The 22,721-nt window shown below is 30.6% G+C and overlaps 1 protein-coding gene across 5 annotated transcripts in view; it reads right to left on the bottom strand.

Moving 5' to 3' along the window:
* Nucleotides 1-3,096: 3,096 nt before the first annotated feature.
* The window catches only part of LOC124359617 (protein tramtrack, alpha isoform-like), an 83,225-nt gene continuing 63,600 nt past the window's right edge, over nt 3,097-22,721 (bottom strand). For 4 of the 5 annotated variants that reach the window (XM_046812507.1, XM_046812508.1, XM_046812505.1 and 1 more), the window contains exon 7: nt 3,097-8,526. In XM_046812507.1, the coding sequence (XP_046668463.1) occupies nt 7,781-8,526 (746 nt within the window). In that variant the 3' untranslated portion in view covers nt 3,097-7,780. Of the gene's footprint in view, nt 8,527-14,637; nt 22,571-22,721 lie in introns of those variants that run through there. The other variant, XM_046812510.1, reaches the window with a different exon arrangement.

Raw genomic sequence — 22,721 nt, 5'->3', positions numbered from 1 at the left:
TGATCAGAAATTATATTTTGTTCTAACAATGTACTGCTAAAAGACGTTTTATCAAGATTACAATAAATGTTGTCCAGGCAAGCCATACCCCTAGTTGGTTTTTCATTAGTGCAATACAAGTTTACAGATCTAAGTACATTTAAAAAGTGGTTTACATTGGTCTTGTGTAACTCCAAAATATTTACACTAAGATCTCCTACTAGGCTAAAGTATCTGTGGGGCTTGGCCATTAAATAAAATAAAATATTTTCAAGGCAATCTATACAATTATAAAAATCAGAATCAGGAGTTCTATACAGGGTGTCAATTAAGTCTGGAACCTCTTTTTTAATTTTTGAACCACAATAGAAATAAATACCAAAGTTCACACGTGCTTACTGGTGATAGTAACGCACACATCTGCCCAATCACCGACCGGATAATCCCTTTGGGGGACGGTCCACAAGGAGTCAGACAAAATTCTTAAATAGCAGCATAGGTCAAGTTTGGTATCAAATTAAAGGTCTTACTTAGCAGAGTACAATGCCGCAAAACGGACTTCAAAAGGTGGATTCATTCAGTAGTTATAGCTATTTGAATTTTAAAACAATTGAACAATGTAAATTATTAAGTATTACAAGTAAACACCAATTTTTAAGTACCTGTGATCAAAGTAAGTGTTCAAAATGTTCCCCTCCCATCATCTGACAATGTAGTAATCGAAGCCAGGAATCAATAATTATTACCAATAACACAACTACTGTTAGAATGTGAAAGTGGCAGATAGAGTCATACACAGCATCCACAGAAACTTAACGTTTGGGCAGGTATTACAGGAAATCAAATTATGGGCCCATTATTTATCAATGGTAATTTAAATGGTGACTCGTATCTAGCAATGCTCCAAAATGAGATAGTTCCTGTACTACAAGCTGCTCTTGGTCGACAATTTCAAAGAATTTATTTCCAACAAGATAGCGCGCCACCACACTTTGCTCTCCTTGTTAGAGAATACTTGGATACAATATTCCTTCACAGATGGATTGGAAGACATGGTGCAGTAGAGTGGCCTGCTTGTTCCCCTGATTTATCTCCGGTGGATTTTTTTTCTTTGGGGATACCTCAAAGATAAAGTTTATCGTACTATGCCTCGAGATTTGGCGCACCTAAGAAATCTCATAGTCCAAGAAGCTCAAGATATTCCTCGTGACTACCTTCAAAATGCAGTGGATGGCTTTTACAACCGCCTAGGACATTGCCAGACGATGGGAGGGGAACATTTTGAACACTTACTTTGATCACAGGTACTTAAAAATTGGCGTTTACTTGTAATACTTAATAATTTACATTGTTCCATTGTTTTAAAATTCAAATAGCTATAACTACTGAATGAATCCACCTTTTGAAGTCCGATTTGCAGCATTGTACTCTGCTAAGTAAGGCCTTTAATTTGATACCAAACTTGACCTATGCTGCTATTTAAGAATTTTATCTGACTCCTTGTGGACCGTCCCCCAAAGGGATTATCCGGTCGGTAATTAGGCAGATGTATGCGTTACTATCACCAGTAAGCACGTGTGAACTTTGGTATTTTTTTATATTGTGGTTTAAAAATTAAAAAGAGGTTCCAGACTTAATTGACACCCTGTATATACATAAAACAATAAAACAAAATTCTATGAGTCTAACGGCAGAGGCTTCACATAAAAAGTCTACACAAAAATCACTTACATCCACAGTTTCATATTGGATACCATCCCTCACAAGAATTGACGAGCCTCCGTGAGTCTTCGGTGGTTTTCTGCAATAGCTGGATATCTCTAAGTCCAACGACTTAAGACCGCTCCGCTCGGCACTCCCAATTATTACGTCTTTTTACAACTTTTTGTTATCAACAGTTTGTTTTTTTTTTTTTTCTTTAATAGTTTTCAGGATATTAAGTATATTTAAATCCCATAAGAATAAATTTATAATATTTAAGTTTTTACAAAATCTACCAACTTCTTCCGACTGAACCAGGACTATTTTAAGCTAAGTGAGTTAAGTGGTGATGTTTCCCTTTATTCTGTTTGATAAGAACTTCGCACATGTAAGAACTTTTAACAATGAAAGCTGTGGAGAGGCAATTTTCTTTATTGATAGTTTATTAGAAGTTTTCTGAACTTGTTGAAGTAAATATGCAAAATAAACTGTGATTTTCTGGTCTTATAGCTCATCATACTACGTAAATTTGTTCTGGTACTCATTGTTTTTTTATAGAGTTATGAATGAAGGAAACAGGATTTTTCTGGACATTTGCCATCGTTCAGTGAAACAAGAAATCAGTAACACTACGTCTCGAGATCTGCAATCTGATCTCTTCTACAGGTAAAGAACTAACCTAATACATAATTACAATCTAGGTTAAAATAAACAAATCATACCAAAGCGTTGTGGCACACCTAAGTCAGGAATCACAACCACCATGTTATTTGTCAACTTCACTAACTCTAAAGACATGCACTTAATAAAAAACTATACACAACACTAATCATTAAAACTGAACTACAGAATACAGGTCACAATACGTCTGCATTCGTCTACTAACCACCTACGACTGACCAGAGGGCACTAGCCAATGGCAATCGTCACAGCAGACAAAAACAAGATGGCGGAAATAAAAAGGAAGGGAATCAGGAATGGGCCCTTTTATTATTGGTTCATGCTAGATGAACTTCTTAAAACCATAATGTGACTCCGCATTGGTTTATTACAATTTTCTGATCCTTTTGGTTTTCTTTTTAGTTCATTTTTTAGAATTGGCAACCAAAGTGGCCTAATCTCGACTGATGGTTGACTGATTGGAAACGTAGTGTTACTGATTTCTTGTGTCACTAAACGATGGCAAATGTCCGGAAAAATCCTGTTTCCTTCACAATCTTTCCATCGTCAAAAATAACCTTTAAACAAAGAGTTATGGATGTTTTCAATCTTATCAGGAGAAAATACATGTCCAAGAAATCCTGGGTTTTACCTTCTGTATAATAGATCCATTTGTTAGTCCTGTATTGGTGTGTTTGCATATATTTCAAACAATCAGTCCTTTTTGCTAAGGTGAGTAAGAAAAACTGAACACAATACAAAAAATATTTGTTTAATGTTTTTAATGAAAATACCTAACAGGACTGAATAACTACGAATAAGACTTATTTACAGTAATTAACAATTACAAAAATGTTATACTGTTTTACATGAGCAGTTACATAAAATACAGTGGAGGCATGCAGAGCTTAAAATTTATATACATTGTCATAATACGAGTAAATTGTTAAAAATTGGCACATTTGTTATTACTGTTAGCTGTGTAATTTGATTATTTAAAAAAACACACTATTTTAATGTTCTCATAGATGTAAATAACACTTGTAAAATCTTAATGCCATTCAATGCTAACATAGTCTATGATACAATAATTATTAGTAAAGGGGATTTTCTTTCACTGCCGCTATAGCTTGTTCTTTAAGTCTATTTATTTAGAGATCACAGATGGGAGAACAAAGTAAATTAGTTTATGAATTCCCCAACTAAGATGAAAACAGTTTTATAACAAAAATTTGAAATTATCATAGTCTAATTTATATTAGTTATTATCTAACAAAATTTGTTAGAATAACTCAGGTTGCATTATACATGGAACAGGATTGCCACTATAAATTAAGCCGGTCAATTCAGTGCATCCCACTGGACCAATCAAAGTGGCTCAATTTCTTGTCTCATTCCTATGTTTAAGCTTTGTGTAATTAATTGATTCAAAAGTTTATAATGCTCATATACCCATCTGCTGAGTGTGAGTGCTCCATATATCTGCTATAATTATTCAGTTTGTGCTACTACTGTAGGCAAATAGTAGCACAAAGATGTTGCTACCATAATATTCTTTTGACGTATATTTGCAAGAACTAAAGATTGCATTATTATAACATTGCTTGAAAGTATATTGTCATTATGTAATTTTTTAATACAATAGTACAGTAATAAAATATATAGATTGTGGGCACGTTTAAAGTGTTGCTAGTAATATTGTGTAGTTTTTGTAAATTTGAATCTCTTGTTCATTAATTGTTTCTATAAAATATTTGTAAATAACATGTTTGCATCAATTGGATTAAATGCTTACAAATAAGTATGCTGCATATTAAATTCAATCACACCCTGTATAACTGTACAAAATGTAAATTTATTTTATCTATTTACATCACTATGTAGAAGAAATGTGAGTATGTGAATGATGCATAAAAATGATTTTGGAAGAATTATCAATTTTAAGCTCTCCGTATCTGAATCCATACCAGCTCAAAAAAGAGTATATTTTGCAAGTACGTTTAAATAAAAATAAAACTTTTCTCAAAAATGTACTAAATTTGATTAAATTTCCAGTATTTTTAGCAAAACTATTTTAGTTGTAACTAGACAGCACAAACCATATCTTTCTAATTATTCTTGTTCAAAATTATATATATATATATATATATATATATATATATATATATATATATATTAGTAAAGATATCAAAAAACCATAATAAAAATTTCAATATGGATTTAAACCATAATATTTATGGTGCACACCATAAAAAGATAATACAGTTTTGATGTAATCCAGCAGAATAGACCTACCTTATGAATACTTCCACAATTTTTAATTATTACTGTCTTAATGTTTAGATTTTTAAAATTTAATAAACACTGATTTTGACATAAACTTACGGGGGGTGTGATGGTTTATGATTTTCTTTGATAGTTAAAATTGAAACCATCAATTAACTGTGGAAAAATACATCATTCTTGAGAGTTGAATTACCTTCAATAAATAAGTCAATTTTAGTACACCACAGGGCTTGGTCTTAAGAGACAATTTTTGTTTCTTAAAACTTATCAATAATTTACTGACAAATATAAAAACTCTAAAATAACTATATATGGAGATGATACTACACCAGTAATTTTAATCATGACAAATTCACATTAAAAAAACTCTCATAGAATTTTATTCAGATGAATGAATAGCTCGTTTAATGCAAATGGCCTTTTACTCTATGAATCATGAAATTTCAGACTTAATTTTCATACTCATTTCAATAGCACTGGATCTGACATTTCCTTGCTTTATGAATCATTTTAGGTATCTCAGGAGACTTTTAGGGATTCATCTGCATGGTATTGTAACTAGTGACATGTCCACTTTGAGGAAATAAGTATATTATTTCATTGATTTAATTTCAAGAATATTAAAACCCTACTAATTGATATATCTCTGGTCTTTAGTATTAGATTCAAAACACTGCTAACAGTATGTTATTAACATATCTAGTCCTACCTTACACATGACATTTCATTATTGGACAATTCAGTATATTTTATACTTAAATACAAGTAAATAGGCATTTCATACACATCAAATCCATTAATAGAGTTTAAAACTTCTTGTCATTAGATTCATATTTACCAGACATTAATCATAAGTTATATGTCTAACAAATACAAACTTGCAAAATAAATTTGTCAAAAGTAGGTTAGATTATATAGTTAAATTTTACAAAGTTTCACATCCATAAAGTGATAGCTGCTTGTTCAGGTAATTACACTGATTTTAGAATCAAATGTTTTCAAGGAAGAATTTTAAAATCTATAAATAAAAGTTACATTTGGACCAGTTATATCATTAACAGTAAACATAGAATAATAAAACATTCACCAACAATAAGGTTATCTGTTGCCAGATTCCAAGAATATTGTAATCTCACAAAAAAACACTTCAGCTTCAGCTGAAAATGGTAATTCACATTTCCCCCCCAAGATTTAGTGGCACATCACCACATAATTATTACATAAGCTGTCTTGAATGGTAGCTACTGAACACTTTACAGGGACAGGTGGTCTATGTTTCAGCCTCCATGTCTAATGAACCTATCTAGAATAAAATACTGGAATCCATGAAGCAGTGTCAACTGTGACTAGGTTTCAAAATAAGTTATGCCACAAATTGACTAAGCTACATTTTTTTATTTAGATTACGGTCCATGTTTCTTTCTTCATTTTTTACTGTTCAATAAGCAAAAAACACCACCACTGCTCTAAGAAAAAGTAATGGTTTTCTTAATGCAATTAAAAGCCATAAGTTGAATAAAGAAACTCAAAATGTGTGTGAGGGGAGAGGTTATAGGCAGTTCCTTTCACATAACAATCTGACCAAAGACTATTCACTCCTTACAGCATCAACTTGAAAATGAATGCTTTCAATAGACTAGGAGTCAATTTAAACATGCAACCCAGTTTTTGTTAACTAGATCACAGGATTTTCCATTAAGAAAGGAATTGGTTACATGACACGCTAGTTTTGGTGGGGGTCGAAATGAGAGTATTGAAACGGTTTAAAATGTCACATTTGTAAATAATAGCTATACAATCATCATAAAAAGACTGAAAGTCACAGTTTTAAACAAAATAGAGTAGTCAGTCTTCATATGGTTGGCTGACAGTGATTTAACTTTTATTTATGCCCTTGATAGTTAGTTTTAACTGCTAAAAAATAATATGGTCTGAAAAAACCCATTAATATTGTCTTATCTAATTATTCTTAACCCTTTCAATGCTCCTCAATTTGACCTCCACCAAAAACGTGTGAGGTAGATGAACATTTTTTTTCTACGGTGAAGTTTCTATATTGATTTCATAAAATAAATAGGTTGTGTGCTTATATAAAGCAAATTGGCACTGGTTTCTAAATGTGAATAATATTTCTTTCAATAGATATAATTGAATTAATTTGTTTCATCCAATGTGACAATTCTTTTCTGACTTGACACCTTATTGTTCTGATTGGCTAATAGAAACAGAACTAACAGCGAGGGTGGCATCATGCTGTCTTGATCACAAGTTATTTTATAAATAGAGAACAGTAGTTTCTTTACTCAACTCACACCACGTATTATATGAATAAATTAACAGCAATTGTCATTTAGAATAAAAATAAATTTGAAAATGTAATTGATACTTCTTTGTTCAATTTATTGATTGTTCTTCTATTAAATATTAAAATTCCAAAATAAAAGAAGCAGTAGTAAATAATGAAGTTGATTCATCAAATATCAATTCCACACATTCAGTGTTGTCTATTGGAGAGTCAATAACGGTGCTTAAAAAATATTTCATAATTCTTTAGAAATACTTTTTAAGATTTTATGGTATGAAATATTTCACAAATAATGGAATAACTTGATCAACAAATATATCCAGGAATTGAAAATCCATTTGTAGCCAGAAAATTAAATTAAGAATAAAATTAAATCAAACACAAATTTAGAAATAATATATGTTGTAAGGAAATATAAAAATACACTATGTAGGATAGATGTTTCAGTACATATAGTATAAAGTGTTATGTTTTTATACTTAATAAAATTTGATATTTTTTAAAAATTGAGTTAAAAAAAGTCAATTATAATAAAAGTTTAAAAGTAAAAATGTAACCTATTTTAAAATAAATAAGGAAAATCACACCAAAAATATAGAATTGAGTGTTAAAACTGTATCTGAAAACTATAGATACAGACTAAATTTATGGAATATATATTTCTGCAATTTAAAGACGTTTACCTTTTAGCTGGATATGAAGATTGTTTATTGAAATATACACGTTTTATTTATAAAACCATAGAGAACCGGTAACAAAACCTCAGACACATAATACTAGCCATGCCATGTGATTTTGTATCATTTAATTTTACAGATTACATAATAAACACTTTATTTTTTTGCACTTTCAAGTGTTCATTACAGTTTGTCTTCTTGTATACCCACGGCGTGTAACCGTTGATCCTTGGGCTTCACACTCCTTCTTAACTTTTTCAATGATCGCTGCCACAAGTTTTTCCTCTTTCTCCCTTTGTTTTTCATAGTCTTCTACAGGAATTCCATCATTGGGCTTAACACTTCTACGACCCCTGGGAGGATTCATTTCCAGTTCTTTGAAACCTGATTTGATCACACTTTCATTTTCCTCTCTAAAATTGGGCTTCTTCTCGATGCCAGAATGTCTGGATGTGATATGTCCGTGGTAACCCTTCCGAGATTTGAAGAACACATTGCACCTGTAACACTTAAAGAGGCTAGCAGTACCGGGTGGTGACTGTACATGAAACTTGTACTTGTGGCGATACCAATGCGTCCGGGAGGGTAACACTTCCCCACACCACTTACACACCACACTACCGTCCTCCTGGATCAAATACTCCAGTAGATCTCGGCGTCCATGGACCACTTCAGTGCTGGACTCCTCCGGTTCGTCCAGAGGCTCTTGTTTAGGAACTAACAATGCGAGAGAGTCATGACTAAGAAAATGCACTCCTGAGGCGAACAGTGACTGGACCGGAGTAAGGTTCGAGTCATGAGGGTCGGCCGCCACTGGAGTAATGATTATCTCTGTGGGAACCTGACCAGGCTCTGATCTGGGTTCTGTCGAGATGGAAACGTCGTCACACAAATTCAGTCTCAGCACTGTTTCTTCTTCTGAAATCAGGAATATTGGTCAGTGAGACTCTAATAAAAAACCAACATACTTTGACTTGAAAGTTATTTAGTACATGCTAGAAATCCATCCGATTCATACTAGAACACCTTTTAAGTATTTAACATTTTGTGTTTTTTTTTAAATATGTAATTTAAAATTTTTCAGAGATGTAATAATGCATACATGTTACAAAAATAAGTTCTTGTATTGTCTCTGTTGAAGCAAAACTTAATCTTAGAAGAAAACCAGCTCAAATTTACCTCTTAAATACAAATTATTCTATTTTAATAAGAATCACGATCACAACTTTTTTAATTAACATCGTTAGTAGTTTATGGAGATTCTCACCTTAAATCAAAAATAAACTGAGGATGGTGTGAGAGCTACATGAACAGTAATTATAATAATAAAAATGTTGCAAGATAAGCGTAGGATGGATTTCACCCAATAACTTATTCTCATATGGGATACAATTGTTTATAAATTTTAAAGAAATATATTCATTACAAACACCTTTCTTTGTTTCATTAATATGATTATCCCAATCCAAAGTCTTGTCCATAAGCAACACATGATTTTGGTAATTTCTTTGAATTTTAGTTTTGCTCTGTTATATAGTCAGTCTCTGGTTATTCAATAATAATCTATTATTCTAGCTAGAGGTTTGTTTCATTAAGCTTTATTGTTCTATGATAAGGCTACTGTGAGAGACATCACCATCACAACTACTTATACTTGTAAAACAGATTACATTATTTGTATTGTGTCTAATATGATTGTAAATCCATAGATTGCCAGTGCATCAATTAAAAGTTTCATTATAATTAATTAAGGTACTATATTCTACTATGGAAAAGATTGAGAAATAAGTCATACTGCAAATGTGAATGAAATATACAATTTGTATTTAGGAAAAATATTTTATATGAATAACTCCAGCAAGCAATCTTGTCTACACATCTTCAGTCTTCTTTGCTGAGAACAGTTTCCTTGTTGAGCTTATCTTGACAATTACGGAGTTTTTGTAATGTGAACCTAATATTTTTGTTACAATGAAAACTCTAAATAAAATTTAATATCACTCTATTATTTAATGATGATGAGTGTACTGAGGAAGAGGGAGACTAGGCACTTAGATTGTCAGCAAGAGTTGCCACTTTTACGGATGAATGTTTGTTCTTGGACAGCCAAGGTCGGACAATGCTAGAAATTACATTAAAAACATAAAACCAATATTTAATACATTTTATTGTTTTGTGAGGCCTTTCGATATCCAAGATATCTTCTTCAGACACACACACTTTTGTGATGTATTAAATATTGGTTTTATGTTTTTAATGTAATTTAACAGTGACCAATATAAGCTCCATCTACAGCAATGCTAGAAATCTTTTTGTATGAATTTGGAAATTAATATTTTGTTAGCTGAAAAATTAGAAAACACTTTTCATAGTTCTATTACTTGAGTAAAAAGATTTTACTTTATATAAGAAATCAGAATGTTTTATTCGACATCTTCAAGACTTGAATTCAAATTAGTGTCACTACAAATATTTTTTACATTGGTCCATGTATGTCAAAAATATTGCAAATTATTAATATAAAAGTCAAGATTATTATACAATTTATGTCATAATTAGATAGTCATAGAGCAAAATTCTCCAATAGTGTAAATGGACTCTATACAAGCATGTTAGCCTGTAGTTTCTTGAATGTCTCTTGATTCCACTTCTTGATGATAGGAGGGAGTAGGTTGAGAAAAAAAGGTTATGTTGATAGAAAAAGAAAACATTTCAGCAAATTATTCTTTTTCAAAGGACTCCTAGTGGGGCATTATCTAGAGCCCTAACGTGGCCTAAGAAGCTTCCCACAGGGCATCATCCTGAAGTAAAACACAAAAAGTTGTTTTCCAGCATTTCTTAGAATTTTAGACAATAATATATCTGCAATTTAATTTGTCTAGGGTTTTAACATTATTGGTTTATATGTGAATTCCAATATTATTTACTGGTCATATATTGCTCCAATCCTTAAAAAAGTGCCCCTCTCTAATGGCAGCAATCTTTTATTTCAAAAATGATTCATTAAAATCGGTTCAGTACTTTCAGAAAATCAGTCATAAGAGACGGAGAATCAGGTCAAATTGTATAACCTCTTCCGTTTTTGGTCAGTTAAAAAATTGTCTTTCTTGAGAAAAATTATATTAATATCCTAGTGAAAAAGGAATACGATTACATTCAGTTTATTTCTTTATAACAAAGTTTGACTACATGACAGTTGAGTTGACCACTTAAAGTGAAAGTGCAAAAAACTGATTTTAATACACTATTTCACCTCAAGTACACATCACATTCGCTCCAGTTCCTGTTCTAATGCTAAAGGGTGATGTTTACTCAAATTGGTATTTGATTTTTTGTATTGACAACGTACGACGCTAATTGAGTGAAATAAGGTTTTCAATATATAGTAAATTAAATAGTGTAATAATATTAACTCCAGGATTGCCTACTAAATTACCTCTATTGGCAGGTCACTTTTCTAGGTTTTGCAAGGGTATTTTATATAAAAAATTAAATTTAAAAAAGTTGAATTTTTTTCAGTGTTCATGCAAAATTTTAACACCATCATATGTAGCTTTTATGTGACAGAAGCACACACAACCAATCACATACATAATGCTTAGAATTAGTTGAATCCAGTAAAAGAACACGTACTACTTTCATGGACCACCCGGCTTGATGTCTTTCTTAAACCTAGTGTTGGCAATGGACGATTAGTCATCGATAGTCATGGCGTCACTATTTCAATTATTATAGTACGTAAACTCGTCATATTAACGTGATTTGAGCACCATTGCAAACATCAGAATCTGTCCTGTCTACAGACAGTTTTATCAATAGTTGTAGCAAGTGGACGGATGACGCAGTCAGCTTTTTATAAACTGGAATTTATTTTCAACTCTGATGCTATAGCCCGGCACAGTTATTGACTGACTAAATTGGTTATTTTGTTCATTTATTAAGTTTGTTAACTGTAAATATTTATTGATTATTGCATAAAACGTGTTCAGTATGATCCTCTAATGTTCTTATGTGAGTAGTTTCAGTAAATAATACTAACAGAATTATTTACTAAATTTTTACATTACTAAATTTAGATGCATTTCGTAGTTTTGTTTTAGCCCAAGTCAGAAATAAAACCATTACAAAAAATAAACAAACTAATTATTGATTTATTTTATCACCGTAAATATAATTTTGTTACTTTATTCTTTCTTTTTAATAAGTTTCTTTTTACTATAGCTCAAAACAATTACGTTTTTCATTACTAAATTTCAAATTGAGAGTTGCTGTTTTTTTCAGTTTGGTTTTAGGCACGTTTTCAAGTTTTCACACATATTTTTAGTCTCTTTGTATATACTCCTAAAAACCTATATATTTTCAAAAACTACATAATATTTGGCAACCTTTGGCTATCTTGAAGTTTCAAAGTTTTAGGAATAAAAATATTTTCAAACCATGGTTCCACGCAATTAATGTAAAAAAATTAAAATATGTAGGTAAATTATATATATATATATATATATATATATATAAAACAAATATACACCTATCATAAATATAAGTTATCTGAACAGAATGTTACTCTCTACTCTTTTCTGAAAAAAACCAATGTACAATATACCATAATTGCTGTTACATATGTATTTTTAAATAACAAGAAAAATACATTACAACACACAAAAACAGCCTGCCATTAACAAATGACTGCCACTACTAGGGTTAATATAGGGTTTGGGTTTGAACTCTCAGTATTGGGTCTAGGAAAGTATGAATATATGTAAAACTGATATATATTTTTATATATGTTTGTTATACCTATCATCCTTTTTCTTTGGTACAATGTACAAATGACATAAATCTTTATATAACTAATCATTATTGTATCTATCATCAGTACAAGATGGACTTGCTGCTCCCTCTATGGGTTTTGTGCCATCAAAAACAGACTTTGTGTCTGGTGCATTGCTTTGTGAGAAATAGTCACAGGATCACCAAGTTCCCATGTTTCCTCAAACTGTAGTCACAGAGTAAATGATTCATTGAGTTATATTAGTGCCCAATTTCTCCATTTTTATTCCTTCAGCTCCTGTAAATAAGCCAACCCGAATGTCAAAATAAGGGTATTTTGAGTATCATATGAGCATTAACATTAGAACAATGTTAGTTAAATTATAGCACAGAGAAACAAACTTACAGTCATTGTCTGTGATAATAATTAGAATAAACTTAAGCAGACGAACCCATTACATTAAAAATGTAATCACAATAGTTCTCACCCAGTAACCACAGTTTTATGCAAGCTTATACTGTATACTTAGCCTTAACGTTAGAATATTTTATTAAACCATCATGTAAACAAATCACAATATAAGGTGGTATAAAATTTCTTCAACTAATCATCTGATATTACGTTGGTTAATGCATTGAGAATAACTATCTGAGCACATCTGTGTTTTCTTAAATGGCTGTTTTAACTTATCAAATTACTCTCATAACATTAGAACTTTGGAAACACATGGAGCAGAATCTTAGTCAGACATTTTAAAATCCACAAAATACACATCTAGAGTGTATAAGCTTTCAATTAATACCAAATATCTTTATAAAACAATAGTTTTAGATATCTAGAGTTACTGTACAAAATATAGATTCTTTTAATAATATAGATATATTTAAAATCTTTAAAAACAAATTTCAAACTATTCATATCCACGATAACAAAATATTGAGACTAACATGTATCCTTAAAAGACATACATTTCTATACAAATAAAGTATGATGTAAACATATTTTAGCGATCGGTCATCAGTTTGTTTCCAACCAACAAGTCCATCCCTATTAGCAAACACACAACGATGTACAAAAACATACACAAAGAAGGTACACCCAATTCAATGTTATAAACAGAACCACAACATTTTGTTGTATGAAAAAAAACAGGTTTTTATATATTTGTTTACTGCCGAGCAGCTCTCATACCTGAACTCCATTTCAATTATTTATTTCATTAATACACCCAAAAGACTGTTGGGTTACAACCAAAACCTACGTGGAATTAAGGTATGTTTTTAACAAAATATTTTTTTGTTTCTTTTATTATATTAGTAATTTTCAGTAACAGCAGTAACTGACTGTAGTTATTTGTGTTTCATAGTGGTTACCATACATATTTGGAATTTTCAATCCAGATTATCTTAAATAATTCAATAATCATACATCTTGTCTAATCTGGCCTTGCCTAAATATAAACAATTATTAACCCATCCCATGCACGTTACGGGAAATCCCCAACAGTAAGGATGCCTCTACACACAACAGGAAATGTTACAATCAATGTTATTGTCCTCAATCACAAACTATTGTTTTTTTTTTTTTTTTTACAAATTGTGTGAGAATATTAACTTAATGTCAGAGAACAGCTATGCTCTATTCGTTGTTATTGGCCATCTGTTATCTGGATGTTATAGCAACTGAAAGCCATTTTGTGCAATAAGCTGGTGCATTTGACAGCTTTTATGTATGGGGAGGATGGCATTGAATTCTTGAGATCTGCACACAAGCACTGTTCTTTTGTTGAATTGTGTGTTATATGTTACACCTGAAAATTGTTTACGGCATCTATGGAATAGCTTTAGTTGAGATTCCAATTAAAAAAATAATGATTGCTATCTTTCAAAAGATTTTTTAAATAGTTTTCATATTTTTACTTCTTATAATAACTTCAGTAACCTTAATTAAAATTGAACTTTAGAATTAATCAAATTATTTAGCAAACTAAGAATAATTTTGTAAAGCAAATTCGTTTGCTGGTGGGGGAGGGAGGATTTACGGAAGAGTTAAGCTTCCAAATTAGTATAACTCATATCCTAACTAGTACTAATTTTCATGTAGTATTTTAACTTTAAATTTCAATTAATGCAATAATAAAAGCTCCAGTTAAGCGACCTTAATTACTAGTAATTAACATACTAACTTTTTATTTTCCCCACCAGTAGAAATCTTCCGTCAGGTTTTGGGTTATGTGAGAGAATGGTTTTACTACGGAGGTAGATTTCATATTTATTCATTGAGAAAAATTACAAGAACAACGGGTAGTGAAGAAAGAATAAAGAAAACTATTACAATGTCTTTACATTAAACTAAATTAATATTACCTATCATGCGACCAACAAAGGAGATGGATTTATTACATTCACACAAATACAACTGACTAAAGAAAAAGGCTGGAATTGTAACAAATGAATGCTCTCCTTGAAATCAATACAGATTATACAACAAAAATTTTAATTAACAGTAAACATATGCTTTCTTAAATACAAATTTAAAAATTGGCCAAATAATAATTTTAACCTTAAATTTTATAACATTGTATATAATTAATTGTTGATATTATTTATACAAAGTAAGTTCTATGTTCATTACCTATTTATTTCACAGTTCAACCCATATATGACTTTTGAGTATCTAAATACATAAACATCACTTGATAATACATTTTAAACTACTTTTAATTTTTGAGGAGCGCTTGAGGTTCGATAACTAGAAGCAACCTCACAAATTTAAATTCGAAGGTTGTCATGTAATGTTAATTCAAAATGAAGAAACGTATAATTGAGATTTAAATAAAGATGTCTAGCTTTCATAAACAAACGTAGTTAGCATATTAATTAAATGGAAAAATGTTCTTCCTCTTTAGCAACAATTATTAAATAAATACCCTTTGTCATAACAATTATACCTATGTCTGATTTGTTTAAATACACAATTATTTAAAATTTACAAATTATTAGTTTCAAATGCTTATTCAGGCTGAGTATATTTGTGTCCAATTCATTTTTGGGTAATGCTGTAACTGACAACTTTCAAGAAACTTGAGTACAGGCACCATCTCTTGTAAGGCAGTCAACAGTCATCATTTGAGATTAATTAAATTTCTTTACTTATTTAGTATGTATTAGGTTACCAGTGTCTCGACTTATTATCATTGTTATGATAGTTTGACTAGCTTTGGAAATCTGAAAGTGTTGTTTTTGTTCCAGAACATGTTTTGCTGTGGGTTGCAGCATTTTATAAGGATTATAGACCACTGTCAATGTTGAATTAATATGTTTATATCAAGTTCATTATAGCATAAGTCACTGATGACATAGTACATTATTAGTTGAGAACCCAACCGGATGTTACCGAACTTACCTACTCTATTTTGTGGAATGTATATTTTAAACCTTTGAATGCCAATATAAATTTAGTATTTTTTTAGATTATGCTCATTTATTTAAGGTAAAAAAATGAAATTGAAAATTCCTTAAAGCTATTTTTTTTATTCATTCCTAATGAATAGTAACACAAAAAAATTTTACAATAATGTAACACTTGCATTAAATACATGTAATGCATGCTTGCTCCACTGACAGTCGGTAATGGCGGATAGTATCGTCATCGGCGTACAGACGGGAGTGGGAGAACAGCTGCCAGCAACAAAACAATTTATTGTTTACCTACTACAGCCAGCTGACAGCTGCAACTTGATTATTTGGTCAAGACAGTACATTACTTAGTATTGTGGCTTATATACTGAGCTTATATTATAAACTTCAAAAACAGTAATAAAATATATTTTTATCGATCGGTGGATTATTTCGTCTTTGGCGTTATAAGACCTAACAACATCGCGGATTATTCCGTCTACGGCGTGCTAAGAGTTAAATAGTTTTCTATAAATAATTTAGTTGGGATTGAAGTAGATAGAAATTTATTTAATAAAGAGGATTCACGCCACACATGAACTATTTCTCTTGTCCAGTTATTTCTTGTGTAGGATGAGCCAACTGTGTGACTCAAACATGCACAGTTTGTTCCCTTCAACTGCTGTCATTGTTTGCATCAGTCTCCAAGGTACATGGTAGATCTTTATGTTTGTCATGTTTTGGAGGTTTAGTCATTAATTCAATTTGGTCTAATTGAATATAAACAATTTGTGGAATGAGATGTGGGTGACTCAACATATAAAGTGAGCTCCCTAATAGAACACAATCTGATAGTTCCGCCAACTTTACCTAGAGCGCTCTAGTGCTGAATGGCATAAGGCGGGAATAGTCACAGAGATAGTATAGTACTAGTGTTCTATGATCCAATGATGTTAGTCCTGTCTAGCTGAGAGAATATTGTAGTATGTTATTTGTAGGTCAGGAGAAAAGTGTTGTTCTTTTGTAGTTTTATCTTATGATTTTTTTCCTGATGTTACAAATTGTTCAGTTTACAACTCTTCAAATGGTTTTGGATAAAAATATTGTTATCAAACATGTATGAATATGCTGCTACCCACAAAAATCTAAGTGGAAAAACCCCAACAACTTCCAGATATTTAATAATGCAAAGTAAACTACATTTTTTATTCAATTTTGTTTGTTACACAATTATGACAAAGTACTTTAATTGAATTGTTTACATACAATTCAAGCCAGTAAAAATATAACAAGACATAAAATGGTTTATGTTAGTGGTACTCAAATATATAATATAAGGTATGTGTTATGATTTATCTCAGTTATTTACACTATACATTTGAATATGTTATGCTTATAACTCTGCATTGTTTTATTTTCAAAAATAGTTTGTTACAAACATTTCTCATATACGGTGGTATTTCATTTAAACATACATTCTCTAATTCATAAAAAATTCTGATTCTTTAATATATTTTGCAGGTTTTTAGAAACTTTTTATACATAATGTATAACTAGAACAAGATTACAGTCTTCAAAACAATTGTCAAGCATTTCAATTCTTTTTAATTATTGTAAATGTTATGAACCAATTAAGTTATAATAAAGTATTATTCTTTGAAGTTTTATAAACACAATGATATATACTAATAACAAGTACTTTCAATTGTATAAAACAATTTTACAGAAAGGTTTAAATGGCAAAAATAATGTGAGGTACAATATGTAACTGCCAATTTAAGAGTTAGAATTAATATCTCATTAAATAAACTCAAAACAATGTTAAGAAATATTTTAAAAATGTAATCTCAAAAAATAAATTGTTTTACAATTTATTATCTACTTTCAAATTAGCATAAGTTTTGATTAATTTAGATTTCAACATTACTTATTACATAAATATCAATATGTAAAACTAGCAAAATATATGACTAAAACATAATCTAATTTTTATTTGCCAATATCTGTAACAAATTAGAATAACATAAAATGTAACAGAGTTAGGCCGGTTCAACACACGCAATATGAAGAGATATTACAAAAACTTGTTGGTCACATCTAAAAATTAACAATTTTATTGCTATGCCTAAATATGTGAAAGTGCTCTTAAAAATATGTTGTTAGTTTTTGGTTGTGTCTAGATGGATTAAATCCAAATTACGTTTTACGAGGTAACTAATCTATACATATAAAAAGCTACTTTTCTTTAATGGAAGAATATTTTAAAATCTAAAGCTAACACATTAAACCCTCAACCTTCAACACAGTTGACCAACAGGATAGAACTATACAGTAACACTTTGGCTGAGTACATTTGCTAGCACCAGGATACTGCGGCCGTGGTCTTTGATAAATAGATACAGGTAGTACATTTTGCAACTAAACATATTATGTGTTAGTTGATTTTGCAATTTCAAATTATGACTAGACAAAGAATTACAAGACACAAATTCCATAATCATGTTTTAACTTAAGGCATCTACAACTAGTGTTATATTTTTGTAATTTAATTTTGTTTGTTCTTGATACTATTTAGTAGTATTGTAACATCATAACAAGTTTATAAAATATTAATCTGTTAGGAAATGATTAACTTAACATCATTATTATTTTTATATTAGGTGAAGTTATACAGTTAATATTTATTACAATTTCATGTGTTAATTTTTACAATCATAAATGTATTTACCTACCCCAATTTATATTTATGCACAGAACAATGAACTTTAAAAAATGTGTTTATTTAAATTGTAAATTTTAAAATGTTAGGATAAAATAATACTTATGAATGCTGAGTTTAGTTTCACTTCACCTTCCTCCAAGTACAGCGTCTTGAATCTGATGCTCTCACAGACCTGACTAATTAATCCAAAATTGTAAACAACTACATATTTTGAAAAGTAAAAACCACAGCCATTTAAAAATATAAATATAAACAGATTTAATAACAAAATGTCTCAGCCAAAGTGTAATTACACAGTAAAATAGTTGAATTTTAACTGTCTGAAAAAAGTTAACAAAATAAACATAAATAACAAGTCAATATTTAATATTTTAGAGGTTACAAAGGGCTCATTAGTGGACAAATATAAGTTTAATCTTATCCAGACAGTTGAAAGCCCAACTAACTAGAAGTAATAAATTCTAAAACACTAAAATGCCCGTGAGTAATGAGGTGGAGTCAGGGGAATCACAATGAAGGGGACAACAATTATTATATATATATGATGGTGTGGTGTCTGACACTTTTCACTGTCGAATTTTTTCTCAATAAGCAATAAGGCACCATTAATGAATACATTGAATTGCAGTCACATAATAATATATAAAACAACAGAGAGTAACAGAATTTTATAAAACAAATACAATAAACTCTTAACATAATTCCCCTGCATATAAAAACACATTTAAAACAGATCAACATTAATAAACGATACAACCGATGTGATAAAAACAAAGAGTAAAACAAACGTGTGATATTTTGGTTAATGAAAAACTAAGAAATAAACAATATACACAATTAACTAAATCATAAAAGTTAACCATATGTTAACGAAAACAGTCAATTATAACCAATAATAATAAAACATTGCACATACGTTCATAGTGTACTGACAGACACACCAAACCTAAGTTTACTATGATACATGACTGCCAACTGTACAATATAAATAAGCTAAATATTATCACCAACATTAGCGCCTACAGAGCGCTGCTAACTTCACCTCGCTAAGGTAGCTCTTTGCTGTTCATTATTCGTTCCAATTAACCTTTGTAAGGTGTAATAAGTTTAATATATAAATATAAGTATATAAATTTGTATTTATATAAATTTGTTATTAATGTAACAATGACATATTTATAAATATTTACAAAATATTAAAATCTAACAGTGTTCGTGGTATATCCAACTCAACCAAAACTACAATCACCTCTTAACACAAATTTGTATTGAGTGAGTTGGATTGCCTAAAGCTTCAATTTAATTGGAATATTTACTTGGTGTGCATACACAGATCAAAGCTGGCTGTCATCTATTATTACTATATACATACACCAGCCTTGATTCATGTTAAAAAATCTGAAATATCTTTAAATTTAAAACTTAATTTAACAGACTTATAAAAATATGAAAAATTAAGTCCTACTTTTTACAACGATGGCAGCCAATTAAAAAATAAATGTTCCAGATAAATTATAGCAATAGACTTCACAAGGCAGGAGGCAACTCAATTTAATAAGAAAATGGAAAAACTACTTATAAGACCACAATTTAAGTGGTATTGCCCAAAAGAACATTTCCACAATCGGAAAAGAGAAACATGCAAGATGCGGTAACAAATAAACTGTATTTAATTGTTCAAATAATTAAAAGCTATAAATAACAAAAATGAATTATAAACTTGTTAACTTCATTTTTAAATAGCAATGTTATATTACTTATTATGAACGAATTTTTCGATATTGGCATCTGAAATACTTTCCGAAGAAAGAAATATAGTTAGTTGGAGAGTCACAAATAAATCGACTTAGTTGATATTAATTTCATAAAATCATAACATTTCTAATATCCAATTCCCTTCGTTGTCTTGGTTCTAGTATTTTCCCTATATTTCTTTATTAAAATATTTATCATGAAAACTTGCACTTTAAATCAGAAAGATAAGAAAAATTGGAAATTCAGGAACTTTAGTACACATTAAACTCTGTGTACACTAACCTGTTCAAATAAACATACCAGCAAAATTACTGTAATCAAGCAATCATAGATTTTTGAAGCAATAAACCAGTATATCAATAATATAATTATAAACTTTTATTAATATGACCACACAAAAATCGATTTTGAGAGGTACATATTAATTTATAAGTGATTAAAAGATTACTCGTAATTTTATATAAAAATTAAAAAATCATAACATTAACAACACTGCTTTTACAATACAAAAGTACACAGTCAAATATGAAATTAACAAAATAGGTTTGGAATATTCACCGGAAACAGTACATCTACTCTGAAATCAAAGTCAGAATACAGATGGTAAATTAATCACAGGCATTAACTAAAATCTATATCACAAAGAGAAAATGAACAGGCCTACAAATAAAAATATTCATGCTAGATGTGGAAATATTAATAAGGGCAAAAAGTTGTGCTGGAAAAGAGAAGCTCTGTCACAAAATTGTTTAAATGTCATAATCTGATATTTTATCAAATTAATTCCTTAACAATTAAAATTCACCCACTAACAACAAACAGTTGTTCCAACTTCCCAGCCCTTTTAACTTACCTATACATTTAACAGAATTGTAGAATAATTGCAGTTTAGTATTTTTTGGTAGATATTTTATCACATGTATGCAAAATGTAGTTTCAATATTAAAGTTTAAAAACACATTGTCACTTCGAGGTGTATTGATTAGTACATAACGAGAGACTATGGTCATTTGTATTGCTAAAACTTATAAATTGATCATTTGTTAACACTCTCGACCCCATGTGAGTATTGCGGACCAGGATAATTACACTTGTTGTAGATTAACTGCTGGGACCAAAAGTGTTACATTGTGTTTTGAAATTTATTTAGAATTTTAAATTTTGTTTTCTTTTAAGTCTTCTGTAATTACTAATTTACAATTTTTTCCATTATTAATAATCAACATGCTTTCTCCTTTCCAGCAACATTTAAATCTCAGTAAAAGTTTAAAAGTGTAAAGATTAAAAAATAACATTAATGACATATCATTGCACAATGTTATAAAGTAACCGCACTTTAGCACAGACAATTCATTTACTAGATTATGCCTACACAAGAAGTAGCAGTGTGCAAACAATCCAGGTTAGTCAAACAGAAATGTGTGATTGGTGTAGTTTTCACAGTTCTACAACATTTTTTTTACAAAGTGATGTCACTTCTACTATATTTACTTTAAGGCTTTTGGATTAAATTATCTGTGCTTTGTGCATTATTTTGCATCTTTGTAAAAATTATAAAACTTAACTGTTTTGTTAAATAAAGCAATCTGGTAAACATGTTACAAAAGCTACAGTCAAATGGTTAAGCCAATTTTTGTGCAATTGCTTCTCTTAAAGCAGATATATTGAGTTGCGAATTGTCTTGTGGTTTACCACACACTGCTAGTTATGGGGGCAGAAAAAACCCTACTGCCGGAGGGAAAACACAATCTTTTGGCATGAAACAGTCGTGAACTGTTTTCATGTGATTTTTCATTTTATCGGGTCTGGAAAATTCTTTTGAACATACAGGGCAAGGAAACACTTTTCTATGATGGCCCTCGTGATACAGGAATGCATGTCTTTGGAAGCTATATTTATTTTTAAATGTTTTCAATATATCTGCTTTTTCGCACTCCATACACTTGTAGACTCCTTCAGAAACAGACGCGTAGCGGAAAAGGTTGAGACCTCGGACTGACATCTCAGTGAGCTGCTCTGCTGGATCAGAGGAGGAGGTGGCTCGGCGACGGATGCGTCTGCGAGTGGGCGCGGGCCTGGCAGGGGGAGGCTCGGAAAAACATGGCCCCACTCCAAACGGGCCTTGCTCTCCTTCCATTTCACCAATGGAGTTCTTCACTTCCTCGATGAAACTCTCATTGTTGTTTTCATTGTCTCCCTCTTCGATGATGCTTGCCTCGCCACTGGCCCCGCCTTCGCTGCTGCCAAGTCCCTCCTCCCCATCCACGTTTTTTGGCATCAGTTCAGAGTGTGGTACCAAACGTAGCATTCCGACTTCTGAAACCAAATAGAATTATATAAAACATTTAAAATATTTGTATAAATACAACCTGAAATATTTTCTGGTGCAATTGTTGAGTTTGGATGTTGCACTGAAAAATATATACAAACTGGAATGCCTTCTTCGGCCATAAAGCATCTACTACCA

The sequence above is a fragment of the Homalodisca vitripennis genome, chromosome 4, assembly GCF_021130785.1.
Source record: "Homalodisca vitripennis isolate AUS2020 chromosome 4, UT_GWSS_2.1, whole genome shotgun sequence".
Classification (NCBI taxonomy): domain Eukaryota; kingdom Metazoa; phylum Arthropoda; class Insecta; order Hemiptera; family Cicadellidae; genus Homalodisca; species Homalodisca vitripennis.
This window is presented reverse-complemented; position numbering and strand designations above follow the sequence as displayed.